We start from the raw sequence: 15,906 nt of genomic DNA, 5'->3' as shown, positions 1-15,906 counted from the left end.
GTCAAAAGCTTGACAAAATATATATACATATTTTGTCAAGCTCTTGACTTGTCCACGACTATGACTCCCCTTTGCGCCAAAGCAGGATCCGCCCTTGCGATCCACTGGACTGCTTCGTACATGCGAACCGTGAGGTGTTCTACCCTCGTGTGAAAAAACGCGCCAAATACCGAGCCAGACAAAGTTTATAGGACTATAATTACGTGTTTTAAATATTTTTTTATTATCTAATAAAGACTGTAATACATATTACTGGTTTTATTTCGTTTTTCTCCATGAATGTAATTTTAACAGTGGTAGAGCCCGCTTTAACATCTTCGCACGAATGGGTCAGCACGCCCGGTGTAATACGACGACCACACAGAAAACAGGCGTGAAGTGTAAGCAATTCCCTGTTTTTTTTTTATGATTGTGCTGCCGGAGGCCTAATTTTAGTCTCTTTCCCTTTCCGCCCTTTTCTTAAGAGGAAAGGATGGGAAGGAAAAGTGGATTTGACGGTGGAAGAGACGCATAGGAAGGGGAAATGTTCTCTTTTTGGATATACTTGTCTGTTTTACTCGAAGTTTTTACAATGTATTTGATACTCAGGGAATAAGAAACGAATCTCTTTCGTTCACAGTTCAGTCGTTTGGGCTACAGAGGTGCATGAAAATTTTCAAGTCTTCGTAACGTCTTCTACATAATTTTTGTGACATATGTCCCTGTTAAAAAAGGAAGCTACACTATCAATACGAATTTTATTTATGACGTAACGAATAGCTCGCAAATTTTCATAAGGCTTAGATCTTAACTGTATAACGAAGATAGGTAAAAAAAAACAGTATATTTTTGAACATTTATTTACCATCAACACGTTTAATAATTGGATATACAAGGTAACACGAACAACAATTCTTATAAATACTAGTAAAGACTAAATAATGTATTTTAGTTATTTATTTTAACTATTGTCTGAATAGTAAATGGAAGTTACACAATAGATGCATGATTTCGTCTGTAATGTGTTCTATTATAATTATAACAATAAAATGTAAATAGCCAATAGAATTCGACGGAGATAGCACTACATGTAATATTTAAAAAACAAAATTGGAGGTTACGTTCATTACATATTTTAATAGCCCTAAATCCTAATTTTCACTGGCCGTGCAACGTGCGACTGATTTTCATTTACACTGGTACAGACACGACTTATTACGGCGAACCTCATTAGTCGCTTAGTGAAAAAGTCATTTATAGTTACTGCTTTTGAGGCTTAAAACCTAACCTTAAGGGGTCTAGACTTCGCTGATCCAGTGCTTGACTTCACTCGATGAATTTTTTCCCAGTGAAAACTAGTTTGAGATAAATTCTAGCTGTATTTTATTGCAAAACTTTTGTAATATATTTAAAGTTTTGGAACGTTCACCTCCAAAAATAACATAGATAAAATTATATTACTGACGCATAATATAAGCCCCAATGATTAAAATTGATTTGGACGGAACTTTATTTTCCGTACAGACCAAACATACTTTTTTAAATTGTCATGACAACAAATTAGGATGTTAGAACTTTTAAAAAATATATCTATCTAAACGAATTATAAAATTAACGAACAAAAACAAGTTTTTGTAATATTTGACCATGATAATTGACACGCTTTGATTAAAATAATTTTAGAAACAGACATGATGTATTTTTCGTTTTGAGATCATAGATGGCGCGATTACATTTAGATAGACGCTGCAATGAATTGTTATAGAAGACAGCTGTTTAAAAACATTCTAACTATTTTGAATATTACAGATAATTATTCATTATCTTAAAATTTATTGAACATTGATGTAACTACATACTTTAACACAATGTGCGCATAATTTTCATTATATGAGTCTACATTATAATCGGCCGTAAAAAGCTTCAAATTAATTAACAAGGCTGTCACAAATGGCTTACACTTTCAATTAACGAATATCGATGAAAACCCTATATTTAACTTACTTCTATGGCATAGATAGGCACAATTTGAACTGAATTGGTGTTTAAAATGTAGCTACAGAAAAAACAAACTAATTTTCTATCTATCATATACGCTTGGCCAATAACAGTTATTTTTTTAATATTATTTGTATTTATTTTTGTAATATGTATAGGTATAGATAGTCATAAATATCATACAAGTTATACAGAAATATCTGCAATAGTAAAAACAGCAACACTTCATTTTTAGGTTATTGATAAATTGTAACATTTATTTAATTAGATTAGGTTATTAGGCCGATGTACGCCTTGGTTGAAAAACTTGGTATATGTGCACCGACCCATATCTTTAAATATGAAATATTACTAAAATCTAAATCTACTAAAAATATCAAAAACATAACAAATATATCACATCAATAAAATACGAATATTTACACTACATTTGCAGTCACAAAAACCTACATAAAATATATAGATAATAGCTCAATTGTATATTTATTTCAAAACGCTAAAACATCTTTTAAAAAGCTACTTTAAAATAAAATATATGTAGATTTATTGTCAAAATTACGCTTAATATTGTAATTATTATTGTCATTACGCAAATAAAGCATATTTTATGCTTTTTTAACAGAGGCATTTCATTATTGTCTATAATTACTTAGGTTAGTTTTAAGAAATTGTGATACTGTTAAATATATTTGATTAAATATTAAAAGTACATTTGGAACATACTAACAATTACAATACAATATAATACTGCACTAAATAAATCCTATAAAATAACATTTTAGTGTAAATTATATATTTTTTTAAAAATTACAATCTGGCTGCATGAGTAAAAGATCTTTGCCCGATATGCTCGATGCAATCTTAAAACCGTAAGTAATAGTTATGGATATTGTCTTTGGTGAATTTAAAATCTTACTGACTTAAAACTCTTGTAGCTAGGCCATAAAATTGTAACAGGACTAAAAATAGATTAAATTATTAGGTAATTTATCCTACAAATATAAAATAAATACAATATTAACAATTGATAACAGGTAACAGTAAAATATTAAAAATATAATGGTACAAATTGTATGAGAACATTTCTTTTCTTATATTAATATTTGAGAAACCTTTATCAAAGACTTAATAGTGTTTAACCGTTTTAGGCTATTTATGTATATTATTATTTTGAGCTACAAAAATTACTTCAAAATTAATAGAATTATAATAAAAAAGGATATGCAATAGTTAACTGATATGCTTCTTAATATGTAAGGTAAAATGATGTGTTATTAAGTCTTTTACTTATAATTTGTTTGTTTATAGGATTTAAACTATAATTCTTCCACGATTTGTGAATATAACCTGAAATCTTTAACCTGTAAGAATTTTATTGTCATTTTTGTTTTAATAAATAGATTAAAACAGTTGTTTACTTTAAAATGTTACTGGCGCTAGTGTGCAGCGTATGGTAACACTGATATTTTGTTTACTCTTCGTCATCAGTTTCACAGCAGCCGGGCCAGCAGCAGCCCTCTGTACCATCAGGTCGTGTGCAGAAGAGGAGCGTCTCCAGGTTTGAGACGGGACGGGGTTCGATGCCGTGGAAGTCGCGGAGATCGTCAGCCGGGAACCACGCCCGTTCTTCATCCTCTATGATCGGAATGCCGAAGTATCTGGAACCATACAAAAAGAAAATTTAAGCAACTCAATATCTGCTTTTTTATGCTATTTCGGTTGTTGCGGCTGCCATAGGCCTCTAAGAATAGAGAAATGGACATTAAAAATAGTTTCATAGTACTTAGCGCCCGGTTAACTTAATTTTTATTATACAAATGCGAAAGTTAAGATGCATGGATGGATGTTTGTTAGAGTTTGTAGCCTTAACGTCTGAGTGGATATCGATATAATTTGGCATAGAGGTAGAGGGTAGTATGGAAGAACTCATAGGCTACTCACTTTTATTTTTTTATCTTTACGCAGACGGAGTTGCGGGCGAAAGCTAGTATAAATAGTTCTATACGTAGATAGATATCTACATACCTGCATATAGCTAAAACAGGTATCCACAGCACAGAAGCCAACACCAACACGAGGACCAGAAGCACCGCCCAAATGGGCCAGGACTTCCTCTCGGTGTCACCCTCCGAGGCTATCCAGGCATCATACCCTGCGCCACCCACAGCCAGCTCAGCGAACGATGATATCAAGATGCAGAGCATCGCCAGTGGGGATAGATACTTCCAGCAGATCAACCAATAGATACCAGGTCGACGACCCGTCATCAGCTCAATATCGTCAGCAAATCTGTAAATTAAAATACAATAGCGTGTATTTTCACTGACCAAATACCATCACTTTTCTTATTGTCTCATTCTTTGTGACAAAATTAAAGTATGTATTGTATTGATGCAAGCATTTTAGTTGGAATAATTACCCATTATAATGATTTTGGAATGCGACTAGACGATGAGAACATATAACAGAAAGTGTTACAAAGGAAGAGGAAGACCGGAGAAAGTATGGATGGATTGTGTGAAAGATATGCTTAGGAAAGGAGTAGATTCAGATATAATGGCTGATAGAGATGTATGGAAGAGCAGCACATACTGTGCCGACCCTCCGTAAGGGATAAGGGCAAGTTGATGATGATATAATGATTTTGGATTGCATTTCGAAACTCAGTGCCTTATTTAACAATAAACTTACTATCTGGTCTGGTCCTACACCAAATGTATTGTGAATTGTGACGTGTTTTCTAATTAACATAACTATTTATCTTTAGTTTGTTAAAAACAATATTTACCTTTTAACGCCATACACGTAGGAGATACCAACACACTCGAAGAAAGCGATGATTAGCAAAGGAAAGTTGCCGCTGTACATATCAAATAGCAAGAAGATGTAGCTCCCAGCTCCATGCGCAAAGCCCATAGACAACAGACAGCAGATAAGGCATAGACCACCAGTGAGGTACTCCTTGCGAAGGTTGGGGAAGAGCTTCATATCCACAATAGAAGTTACCACGCCCTCTAGTGTCCCAAACTGGGAGTCGATTCCGAGAGTAAAGAGCATCAGAAAGAACAGCACAGACCAGAACTGAGCGCCGGGGAACTGGTTGATAGCTTCCGTGAAGATTATGAAAGCTAGACCGGTACCTGATGCCGTCTGAAAAGGAAAGAGATGAAGTTACTAGTCGAATAATTTAAAACATTAATCTTATTATATTATAAAAAGTAAAGATGAGAATATCTATACTAATGGAACAAAGAGGAATGATTTATATTTTAAGATTTTTGTATGTATTGAAACAACTCAAAATCTACTTGACCGATTGCAAAAAATCTTGCACCATTAAAAAGATATGTTATCACTGAGTAACATAGAGTATATTTTTACATTTTTTTTTTAATTCCACTTGTGCATAGTCGCGGTCAACAACTATTACTTATAAAGTCATTGATGCTATTTTTACATTCAGGAATTAAAAAAAGAATTTTAACACTTACATTATCCAACTCTTTTTGTAGATCACATTCAGGTAAGTGTGGCATCAATATGGTTGTAAGATTCCCGTTCATATCTATAGTTACCGGCTGCCCTTCTTCCGGGAACACCATAGACTGATAAGATGACCCGAAAGTCTCTAGAAGAGTATCATTCCTCAGACTCAAACATTTCTCATACACCATCGTCGCCTTAAACCCAATAATAGAAAAAACAACAATACCAGCGAACATGGACGTTAAACAATTAGTCATAGACACCATAATCGCATCCCTATAGCAATTATTATCCACCGGATTGTAAGACGAGAAGGCTATAAGACCTCCGAAAGCTAAACCAAGGGAAAAGAAGATCTGAGTACCAGCTTCCAGCCAGACAACAGGGTCTAAAATCGTGTGCCACTTCGGCGTAAACAGATGTATCAATCCATCGCTCATACCCTTCAATGTTATACCTCTAAAGAAGAAGATTACTAGAACGATGTACGGGAAAGTGGCCGTTATGTACACGACTTTACCAGATGAAGCTATGCCTTTAATCATGCATAAATAGACCAGGATCCAGGCGATTACTAAAGCGAGTGCGATCTTGTAGTTAAATGATACAGGGTGATTAATATCTTCTGAGATCTGTAGAGTGGTTCTGTACCAGAAGTATTGAGTTGGACTGCTTGCCTGAAACAAATGAAATGTTATTTATTGATTATTTGTCGTGTCGTGAAATCATCCTATACATATAATAAAATTGGAGTGTCTCTAATAACAAAAAATTCCAGATTTCGGGAAGATTTTGCGTTGCTAATACTAAAATCGCACTTAATTTTTTTTGTCTGTCTGTCTGTCGCTCTCCGAAACGGCTGAACAGATTTCAACGGGACTTTCACAAGAGGGTAGCTGACATAGATAGGAATACTAATATAACTAGGCTGATTTTTTCAATGTAGTCGAAATTTGCGCTAACGAAGTTTGCGAGCGACAGCTGGTCTTAGATAAACAACCGAGGAAAGCTTCAGACAGGTAACGCTTATATGGATTATTCCCAACCGTCACCCCGCTCTGTCCCCACGTGAAGACAGATGAGAATAAAAGTTTCATCCGTCCCACATTTGGCGACAAGGGGAAGGTTGGAAAATATTTCATTTCATAACGGTTCAATCTGTCACCTTATTGGTGATAGTGAAACTAAAAGGTGGGACGGATGAAACGTTTTATTCTCAGGTGGGTGGTGACAGAGCAAGGTGACGGGAAATTAGGAATAGTCCGCTTATATGCAGGTGCCAATATTACTATTCAGTTGTGCAACTAAACAGTTGAATTTACTGCGAAACAATCGACAATCTCAAAACAGTTGTGCGATAGTTTAATCTAAGGCCTGCTCTAAATAGTAGATATATTTATTTAACTTTGACCTTCATAGGTCAATATTATTTTTATTAACCGTTCAAATATTAAAAAGATCCGTGGTTAACAATTCAACTGCAAATAAAAACGAAACGACAGACAATAAATTCCTGTCGTAACTTGGTTTAATAGTGTTCATTTCAACTAACATTTCTCGCCTTTCTAGAAATTTATTGGCTATCGCTCAATGGATAAATGTATGGTTTTATAAGGTTTGAATCTCAGTGAAGTCTTTTGACTTTTTTTCTCTCTGTATCTATACTTCTATACTAATATAATAAACACACACAACTTCGTGGCGTAGGATGTCAGCAATCACAACATATTTTTGAATAATACTTTCTTTAATAAAAAGCCATACGCTTACGACTTAGGATATATATTTTCATACAGCAATTTTGACATTTACCATTGATAAGTTGACAAATGGAAACAAAGTTTTTATAATTTCGTGCGGATGAAGCCGCACGGGAACAGCTAGTTTGAAGATAAAGTGTGATACGACTAACACAAGTAAAAAGATTTAAAAACCTTGGTAATATATTCTCTCAGACAGTTAGTTATTTGGTTAAATAACTTACTGTAAGACAGTAAGTTATTTGGTTAAATAACTTACTGTCTGAAATCCTCTTTTAGTAGAGTTTATTATGCATTAAATTTCAAAGCATTCTAAAAGAAGTCTCGTAGTCCTCAGCTTAGACTTAAATTGTCCGCTTTGATGCTAGATTGCTAAAGTACTTAAGTATGCTTGAGACTATTTGAATATCTTTTAAATGTAATTTAACTAGCTCTTGCCCGCGACTCCGTTCGGGTGGAATAAAAAAAATAAGTAGTCTATGTGTCTTTCCAGACTATCCTCTACATCCATGCCAAATTTCATCGAAATCGGTTCAGCAGTTTAGGCTACAAACCCTAACATCCATATAAACTTTCGCATTTATAATATTAGTATGATGTGTCTATATCATTATAATTTTTTTTTATATTTTTTACTGACAGACAATTTTAAAAAAATGGAGGTTTAAATAAGTAAATGTTATCCACATTTATCATAACGTTAAGGGGAAATCCATTGCGTTCTTGGCAAGAAATTAAAGCCCTTAAAACGGTCTGGGCTACATACTTAAAAGACCGCAATAAAGGTTTTAAGCATTAAAACCTTTTTTGTCATCGAAAAACGATTAAAAACCCATTTACAATAAACTGTTGTACAAGAGTTCATTGACCTCTAATACCGACGATACTCCTTTAGTAAATAACTTAATTTATCAAAGTCTCGTCGTCACTTAAACTTGCAAACTTAATTATGACCCTGTCACCGCGTCTTAAAGGAAATTTAATTAAATGGTTTTTAATTCGTAAAAGTTGATTCATCGTTTTTATTAATTTTAATGACTAAGAAATTATTAAGGTATTTACATTACTATTTATTAGAGACTAGCTTTTCCCGTGCGACTTCATCCGCATAAAATTATGAAAATTTTATTTCATTGTTTACATTTGTCAAATTATCAATTGCAAATGTCAGAATGACAAGACATGGTTACAACCTTGCTTCCTGGATGTTGGCAGCAACTTATGGTCTCTTTCCCATATTAGGATTTTATCCGAAATATTTACCCCCTAAGTTTAATGGCGTGAAAATATATAGCCTAAAGCGTGACGTAAGTGTAGGGCTTTTTGTTAAAAAAAGAATTATTCAAAAATATGCTGTAATTGCTGAAATCTTAGGCAACAAAGAAGTGTGTGTTTACGCTTTATTATAATAGTATAAATATAGATACATAATGTTACACTCAGAGACACTTTTTGTTACTTAGCACTATCTAATGCAGATATCTTTGTAACCACTTAACGAGTATACAAAAGTGTCCCCAAAAAGCAGGCCATTTTTACTTCTAAGTATTAAAAATAAAATAAACACAGCAATAAATTTTAAGAAAAATCGATTTCTCTTCACATATCGAGATGAAAAGGGAACATTTCCTATTGGAAATTACTCTAAAGGCGAAGTTTTCCGCAAGACGTGACGCAATCTAAAATCTCAAAGCGAATATTGCTTTCCACCTTCATATCATCGAGTTTGAAGTATTGAACGTAAGAAGTCAGTATGAAAGCGAAAAATTAACTTTATGATTTAACATTTATTTATTACTAGCTTTAGCGCGTAAAATTAAACAAAAAAACAAAAGTAAGCCTATATGTTCTTCCAGATTATCCTCTACATCTATGCCAAATTTCGTCGCAATTCGTTCCGTAGTTTGGGCTACAAACTCCAACAATCATCAATCCATCTTAACTTTCGCATTTATTATATTAGTAAGACTAGCCATTGCCCACGATTTCCGGAATTACAGAAAAAAGTAGTGTATCGGCCGACTACTGAAACGTCATTTAAACTAGCACCGTCAATTGTAAGTCCAGGTTGAAACTCCAAATTGCCAAGTAAGGCTATCGGATTGTAAGCAGCGCTTACAAAGCGAAGTCTTTATGATTCGTTTCAGCATTTGGCCGATATCAGTCAAGTCGTTCCCGAGATACCTAACAAATATCTATCCATCTAAATTTTAGCAAAAATTGCGCAAATTTTGAAAAAAATACTTGCTAGTACTTTGTCTTGTAACCCAAAATTCTATAGTGTTCAATAACGAGCGACTAATTTAAAAAAAAAATCTACTAAACTGGTTTAGAGCAAAATAAGTGAGAGTTTGATTTTAGTGCGTTGGTATCATATATTTTTTGCTACAAAAAACTCCGTCAAATTAACGGAGAATTTCAATTACATTTTACCCTATGTTATGTAACAACCTTAATAATGTGGTCGGCAACCCGTATCGCACAGTCGGCTGTTTCTAAATTAGAATATCGATTGAGTAGATCCAGAGGCGTGATCGGAAATTTAATAAAGCATAAATTTTCCGCTGATTTTCATTACGACGATGTTATTTAGACACAATTGTTTTCTGTTTTACGTCCTCGTGTTTCGAAAGTGGTTTTTGAACATTTTAAAACATTAAGCATACTCTAGGAATAATTTTATCTGTGGTACATTCCTTTGTAGAATTTAGCATATTCATGGAAATGTAAACCTTTACGTGTTACAGGTAAGAACTGTTTTACAACAAACGGACGAAAGTAAAAAGTCAATGCAAGGAATTCGCGATATTGGATTTTTCATAACCTCAATATTTTTACAGACCAGTTATACTTACGACTTGAGCTTGAGCGTAATAGAAATAGAATACTTTTTGAATGTTTTGTCTTTTGTTATAAAACTAGCTTTTGCCAGCGACTCTGTCGCGTGAAATTGAAAAAAACAAAAGCAAGTAGCCTATGTATTCTTTCAGACTATGATGTATATCTATCAGCCGTTTAGGCTACAAACTATAACAAAAATCCATCCAACTAAACTTTCGTATTTATAATATTAACTAGAATAACTTTATTTAGAGCACATTTTAAGTTCGTCTACTTTTTACTTCCGAGAATTAATTGTATTTCTTATCACTAACTTAAAAAAAATTAAATTGATTCATAAGTGGTTTCTAAAATAATAGTAAGCATAAGTTTGATATTTTCGACTTTGTAAATAAAAGTACAAAGATTAACGTAGAACACCCACGCCTCTACCGGAGTTCAAATGAAACTTCCCACGCGTCGCCCACGTATAAACCAACACAGCGCTTTTGGTGAAAGGATTTTCTCCTCTTTCGTTACGTAACTATTTATTCGGATACATTGTAAATTGAATTTAAGATGCTTTACGTCTATTGCTAAATGGTTAAAGGCAGACTGTAAATTGTAACGACTTGAATTAGGTCGTATTATTTTAAATCTTTAAATGTTCAGAAAAAACAACGAATTGATCTAGTTGTAAAATTAAACATATTTTAGTGAATAAATGTTTTGTAGTTCCTATTTATCTAATGGATCCTATTTACGGGTAAGATTCTAATAATTTTTTCTATTAAACGAGACGATCCATTGTTCTGAACGCACGTCAGAGGATTGAGGTTTTGTACAAATGTACAATTTTGGATTATCTTATATCGGTAGGAAATTCGTGGAATTAAGTTGAAATCTATTTATAAATCCTCAATATTCGTGGAAGTAGGTCATGTAACGATCGATGTTACCCAGTTACCAACCGCCACAGACCACAGATGTGTATAGAAAGATCGAATTGTGGTACAATATGAACTCATGAATTAAATATCAATTTCATCATGCTATAATGAAAATCTAGATTTTAACAAAGACAGTACATATTTTGAGTATTATCGAACAAATATTTTTTTTAATTGCAGCGAGTAAATTGACATATGGTAATGTCAAATTTCAAAATAATGTTGACAGCTTTTTCTGTGCAGTGTTGTACCCGTGATACCGGTTTTGACGGTTGACTTTTATCTCTATCAGATGCTTAAAATGTTGTTTAAAACGACCAAAAACACTCTGTTTTTAAAGAATTTTAGTGATAAATTAATGAATGTAATGAAAGTACACCTACATTTTTCAAACACTAATAGTTAAAATATGCTTTGCAATTGTATTTGTTTATAATTTAAATTTGGGTTTAATCATTACTATGAAATGTGTAAAATTACAAAGAGCCAATTGTTTGAAGTTATAGTAATCGAAGAAAAATGTTGTAGTTATACTTTTTATTATTACTTAATTTATACGTTATAAATTATTTAAATCGTCAAATTGTTGAATTATTTAAAATGAATGAAAAATGTCTCACAATCTGAAATTATTTGCTCCGCGAATTAAACTGAGAATGGATAATTCAGTTTAAGTTATTTATCATTTTTTGTGATGAATAATTAAATGGCCATAATGGACGGAAAAAGAAATGCTTTAATTTTTTTGGTTTTTTAAGTAACTTCATATCAATGAAACAAAAAAGAGAAACGAAATATTCTATACGAATATAAGTCTAAAATATTTTCAAGTAAATATACTAGAAATAAATTAGAACTCTGTAAGTTATAAATAGCTGCATATAATAGACTAGTTCCGTAGTTTCGTAGCACAATTTCTAGCATGTCCTAGCTTCGCCTACGCTCAAATTGAATTGCGTCCTACGGTATTGTGTACTGAAACTATATGCACTTTCAATATAAAACTAATAGAAACTATATTTAGACGTTTACTGCATACAGAGTTCATGTTTTATTTCAATACTGTTTAGTTAGTACTTCATTTGTTTATTCGTGCACATAAAAGAGTTTTTATGCATTCTTAAAGTGACTGGTCAAAAATGGTTGAATACTTTTTTTTAACGAATTATTGGTACAAAGTTTCAACTTAGTTCTTACGTACCATTAATCAAAGAAGATCTTGGAGTTCTAAGTTTCTTTGTAAGTAACGGGCAAAGTTTCATCTTTAGCAAATGAATTATAACAAAACATTACAAGTTAATTCTTAGAAGACAATTTAACGCAAGGAATTCTCACAAAACTTTTAAATCGGCTTAAACATTAATTGATTCAGCCAATATATTTAAATAATTACTTACTATTTTTATATTATGATGTTTCAATTAAGTATGGTATACAGTAGGTAAATGAGTGTAAAGTTATACCAAGCAGAAATAGGGCGCCATTTTTATTGTTCAAATAACAATGCAATCTTTTATGGTAATACAACGATATTGCTTACAATATCTACACGCTATTATTTTTCCACGTCTAGCAAATAGCAGTACAATTATATACTTCAAGATATTACATAACATTATTGTAGAAAATTAGTTCCATAATAACTGCTTAACCTCAAAATCTCTTAAAACATATTGATTGAATAGTTACGAGATCAATTTTAGTATTCAAGTGAAACTAAAATTAGTTGAAATCTACTTCGGAGTAACCTAGCAGGTCGAGATTGAGAGTTCTTGATACTTTAAAAGGTATATGTATGTTGAGAGAATCACTCTGAAAACATAATAGTGCTTTCTCATATTTACTATGACATATTAAGGAGGTTATTATTATAACAATGGTTTTATCTTTGCTCTATACGATCTTTTATTACGTGTGTGCCTTAAATTCAATTTTTAAAATACATTTTCATATTTTCCAGTTATTAGTAATTGTCTTTTTTAATTAAAATCGCTATCCTATCTTTCGTGGTTAAGAGAAATCTTTTTCAGTTTTAAAAAAATGAAAGCCTTATCTCGCATAGCCCACAAAAGAGGATTTGAAGCGAGTTGTTTGAACTACTTTATTAACTGTCTGCAAAAGTGCTGTACATTTTTGAAGTGAAAAATCCTGGAGATGTTTAAAGTTTTATTTTTTACTTTTATAATAAATATGTCTCTTTTGCTGTATCTTTTAGAGCTCTTCTTCTGCTTGATATAGATAAGATCAAATATTAATCTTCTATGCCCTTTTCCGTTTAAATCCTAAATACAGTAATATTAAAAGTAAATGATAAAATATAACATCCCCTAAAGATGATCCCCGTCCTAAAGATACTTTTTAAATAAAATATTTTTATGTACACGTAAAAGCCAACAATTCGTGTAACCACTTACATTATTCTTATATTTTTTTAACAACTTAATTTACCTTAGTATTAGTATAAAAAGTACTTAAATAACATTAACTCCATCCCGTATACGAAAACTATGTCAATATCATGCTGTAGTGTCTTTCAAACTGGTGACAAAAACTCTGCATTAGTGTAATAGCAATAGCAATAGTAATGGCGTAGTAAATAATTTGGAGAACTGACTGCCGACCTTAGCTAGTCGGAGAGGCACCTTAAAAAGAAGAAAAAGCGTAATAGCAGACAAAGGAAACAAGGGAGCATATGTGCAGCTTTATTTCTTACTTAACCTGTATAGTTCATTCCTTATACTAACTGTATACTCACCGCACACTCCGGCTCAGTGATGTATGATCCATTATCGAAGTATTTATTCGGACATTCAGACCACGGAAGTTCCGCTTGGAAGCTCTGAGCGAAGTAAAAGAGGCACCAAGCTATTATCGAATTATAGTACAGCGCTACGTTGAAGGAGACCACAGCCGAACTGATACCAATACCACCAAGGTAAGGGGAGACCTGATGCCACACGCCAATAGCACCTTTCCTCAAGCGCTGCCCAATAGCCAACTCCAAGTAGAATATAGGTATCCCTTCGATAGCCAACATCACAAAATAAGGTATCAAGAAAGCTCCGCCTCCGTTCTTCTGGGCCAAATACGGAAATCGCCATACGTTCCCCAACCCGACAGCATATCCGACAGTGGCTAAGAGAAATGTCAGCTTACTGTCCCAGGATTCTCTCTCGCATTCTCCACCTTCAGGTTTGAACACTGTCTCTTCTCCGGAACTTCCTTTACTAGTCGGAGTCTCCGAAGACCGTCGGTTAGGGCTGGTGTCCTCGAATGCTTCATTAGTCGCGCCGTACATGACGTGCGTGCGGTGAGAAGGTTGACCGTTCTCCATTGTCACCAATCGCCCCCGTAATTCTTTCATTTCCATTCTATCCAACGATCGCTGGGCATAAAGATCCCGGGAGCTCTGTCGCCTCATCAAATGAGCTGGATTCGCCATGATTTGTATCTATGAAACTAATTATTGTCAATATTTTTTATAGACAAAGAACTATCACCTTTAAAAATTAATTTTATGTCGAATCGTTTTCATCGTCGTGACATAATATGATCGTTGATAATACAACAATTAATTCATGAATGAATGAAATTAAGTTATCTAGCTCTAATTTAAAACCGAACATTATTTTTTTCGGTTATCGATTTTTATTCACATCACTAATTGTGCTGTCAGTGTGCGGGATGACGGGAGCGTGTGTGGCGCGAGGCGGCCCCGGACCTCACTGGCGGGAAATGACCGAATATCGGCAGGCGGAGGAACCGTTTTATCGACGCATGCGTATTTTCGAAGCTTTTGTGCGAAGAATGAAAGGTTTCCATTAAAGGATACGACTTTAGCATCTAAAGTTATGATCAATAGAAATAAAGAACTATGTGTACTAGGTTTAAATAGAATACATTCAGAGCTACTTCGAGTAATGAAATTATATTTGGCTTTAAAAATTGTATCACAGCATTTATATTACGTAACATTATATTATTATTATTTTATTTAACAGTAACTAATACAGTAATAAAGTATAAATTAATAATTCTATGTGTGTTCTATACCTTTATTATAGAATCCCAAATTGTTACATTCTAATTGCATTCCTAAATTTCTTGCAGATTTCTAAACCAATCAGCGCTAAAATAAACGTAATCTTACTAATCTTATAAGTCGTATATGTTTGTTAGAGTTTGTAGCCTAAACGGGTGTAAGATCTTGGTCAGTATAGATGTAGAGGTCTGGAAGAACACATAGGCTACTCACTTTTTTTTTAATTCAACGCGTATAAAGTCACAGGCGAGAGCTAGTGCAAAATAAATACGTTGTAACTGTTTCAGTGACGCTACATAAAAGTTTTACTAGTCCTGAATATAAAGTTCGTAGACGTTGATTTATTGTGGGCCCATAAATGTACCGCTTTAACTTATGTGTACTTTAAATATTATGCGTTCGTTCCACTTTTAATAAAATTAAAGAGGTGTTTTTAAATATTTCTATATTCAAATTCATATCTGCCTCCTGCCCAGGGTAATGGTAATGGGCATAAGTTCAAGGCTGTAGCCTGTAGCTAGAGCGCTTTTAACGTTAAAATAAAAAATGAATCAAGAATAAACAATTTAGTTATGTTTTAGCGCATTTTTGGTATGTTTAAGGTAAGGCATTAGATTTTAAAGTAGGGCATGGCCACCAATGTTCCTTCCTCCTTCTAGATATGGCCATTGACCGTACGTGAGTAGCGTTTATTTAAATAAAGTCATATTTTTATAACATTCACTGGAAAGTAGAAACTAAAAAAACTACACAGTAATGTTTGTTATTTTTATCGTTTATTTAATACATTTTCATTTACATAAAATGTAATAAATACAAAAATGAACAAAGTTTTCATTTACTTCATGTTTCTCAGCTCATGCCAGAGAAA

The 15,906-nt window shown here is 33.2% G+C and overlaps 1 protein-coding gene across 1 annotated transcript; it reads right to left on the bottom strand.

Annotated features, from left to right (window-relative positions):
• Positions 1-3,448: 3,448 nt before the first annotated feature.
• LOC106101697 (sodium-dependent neutral amino acid transporter B(0)AT3) lies at positions 3,449-14,435 on the bottom strand. The gene is made up of 5 exons (XM_013281007.1): positions 13,749-14,435; positions 5,469-6,140; positions 4,766-5,127; positions 4,003-4,266; positions 3,449-3,635 (listed from the first exon to the last, which is right to left on the bottom strand). The coding sequence occupies exons 1-5, from the start codon at positions 14,433-14,435 to the stop codon at positions 3,449-3,451; spliced, it is 2,172 nt and encodes a 723-aa protein (XP_013136461.1).
• Positions 14,436-15,906: the final 1,471 nt, after the last annotated feature.

Source organism: Papilio polytes, unplaced genomic scaffold (assembly GCF_000836215.1).
Source record: "Papilio polytes unplaced genomic scaffold, Ppol_1.0 DF823958.1, whole genome shotgun sequence".
NCBI classification, from domain to species: Eukaryota; Metazoa; Arthropoda; class Insecta; order Lepidoptera; family Papilionidae; genus Papilio; species Papilio polytes.
This window is presented reverse-complemented; position numbering and strand designations above follow the sequence as displayed.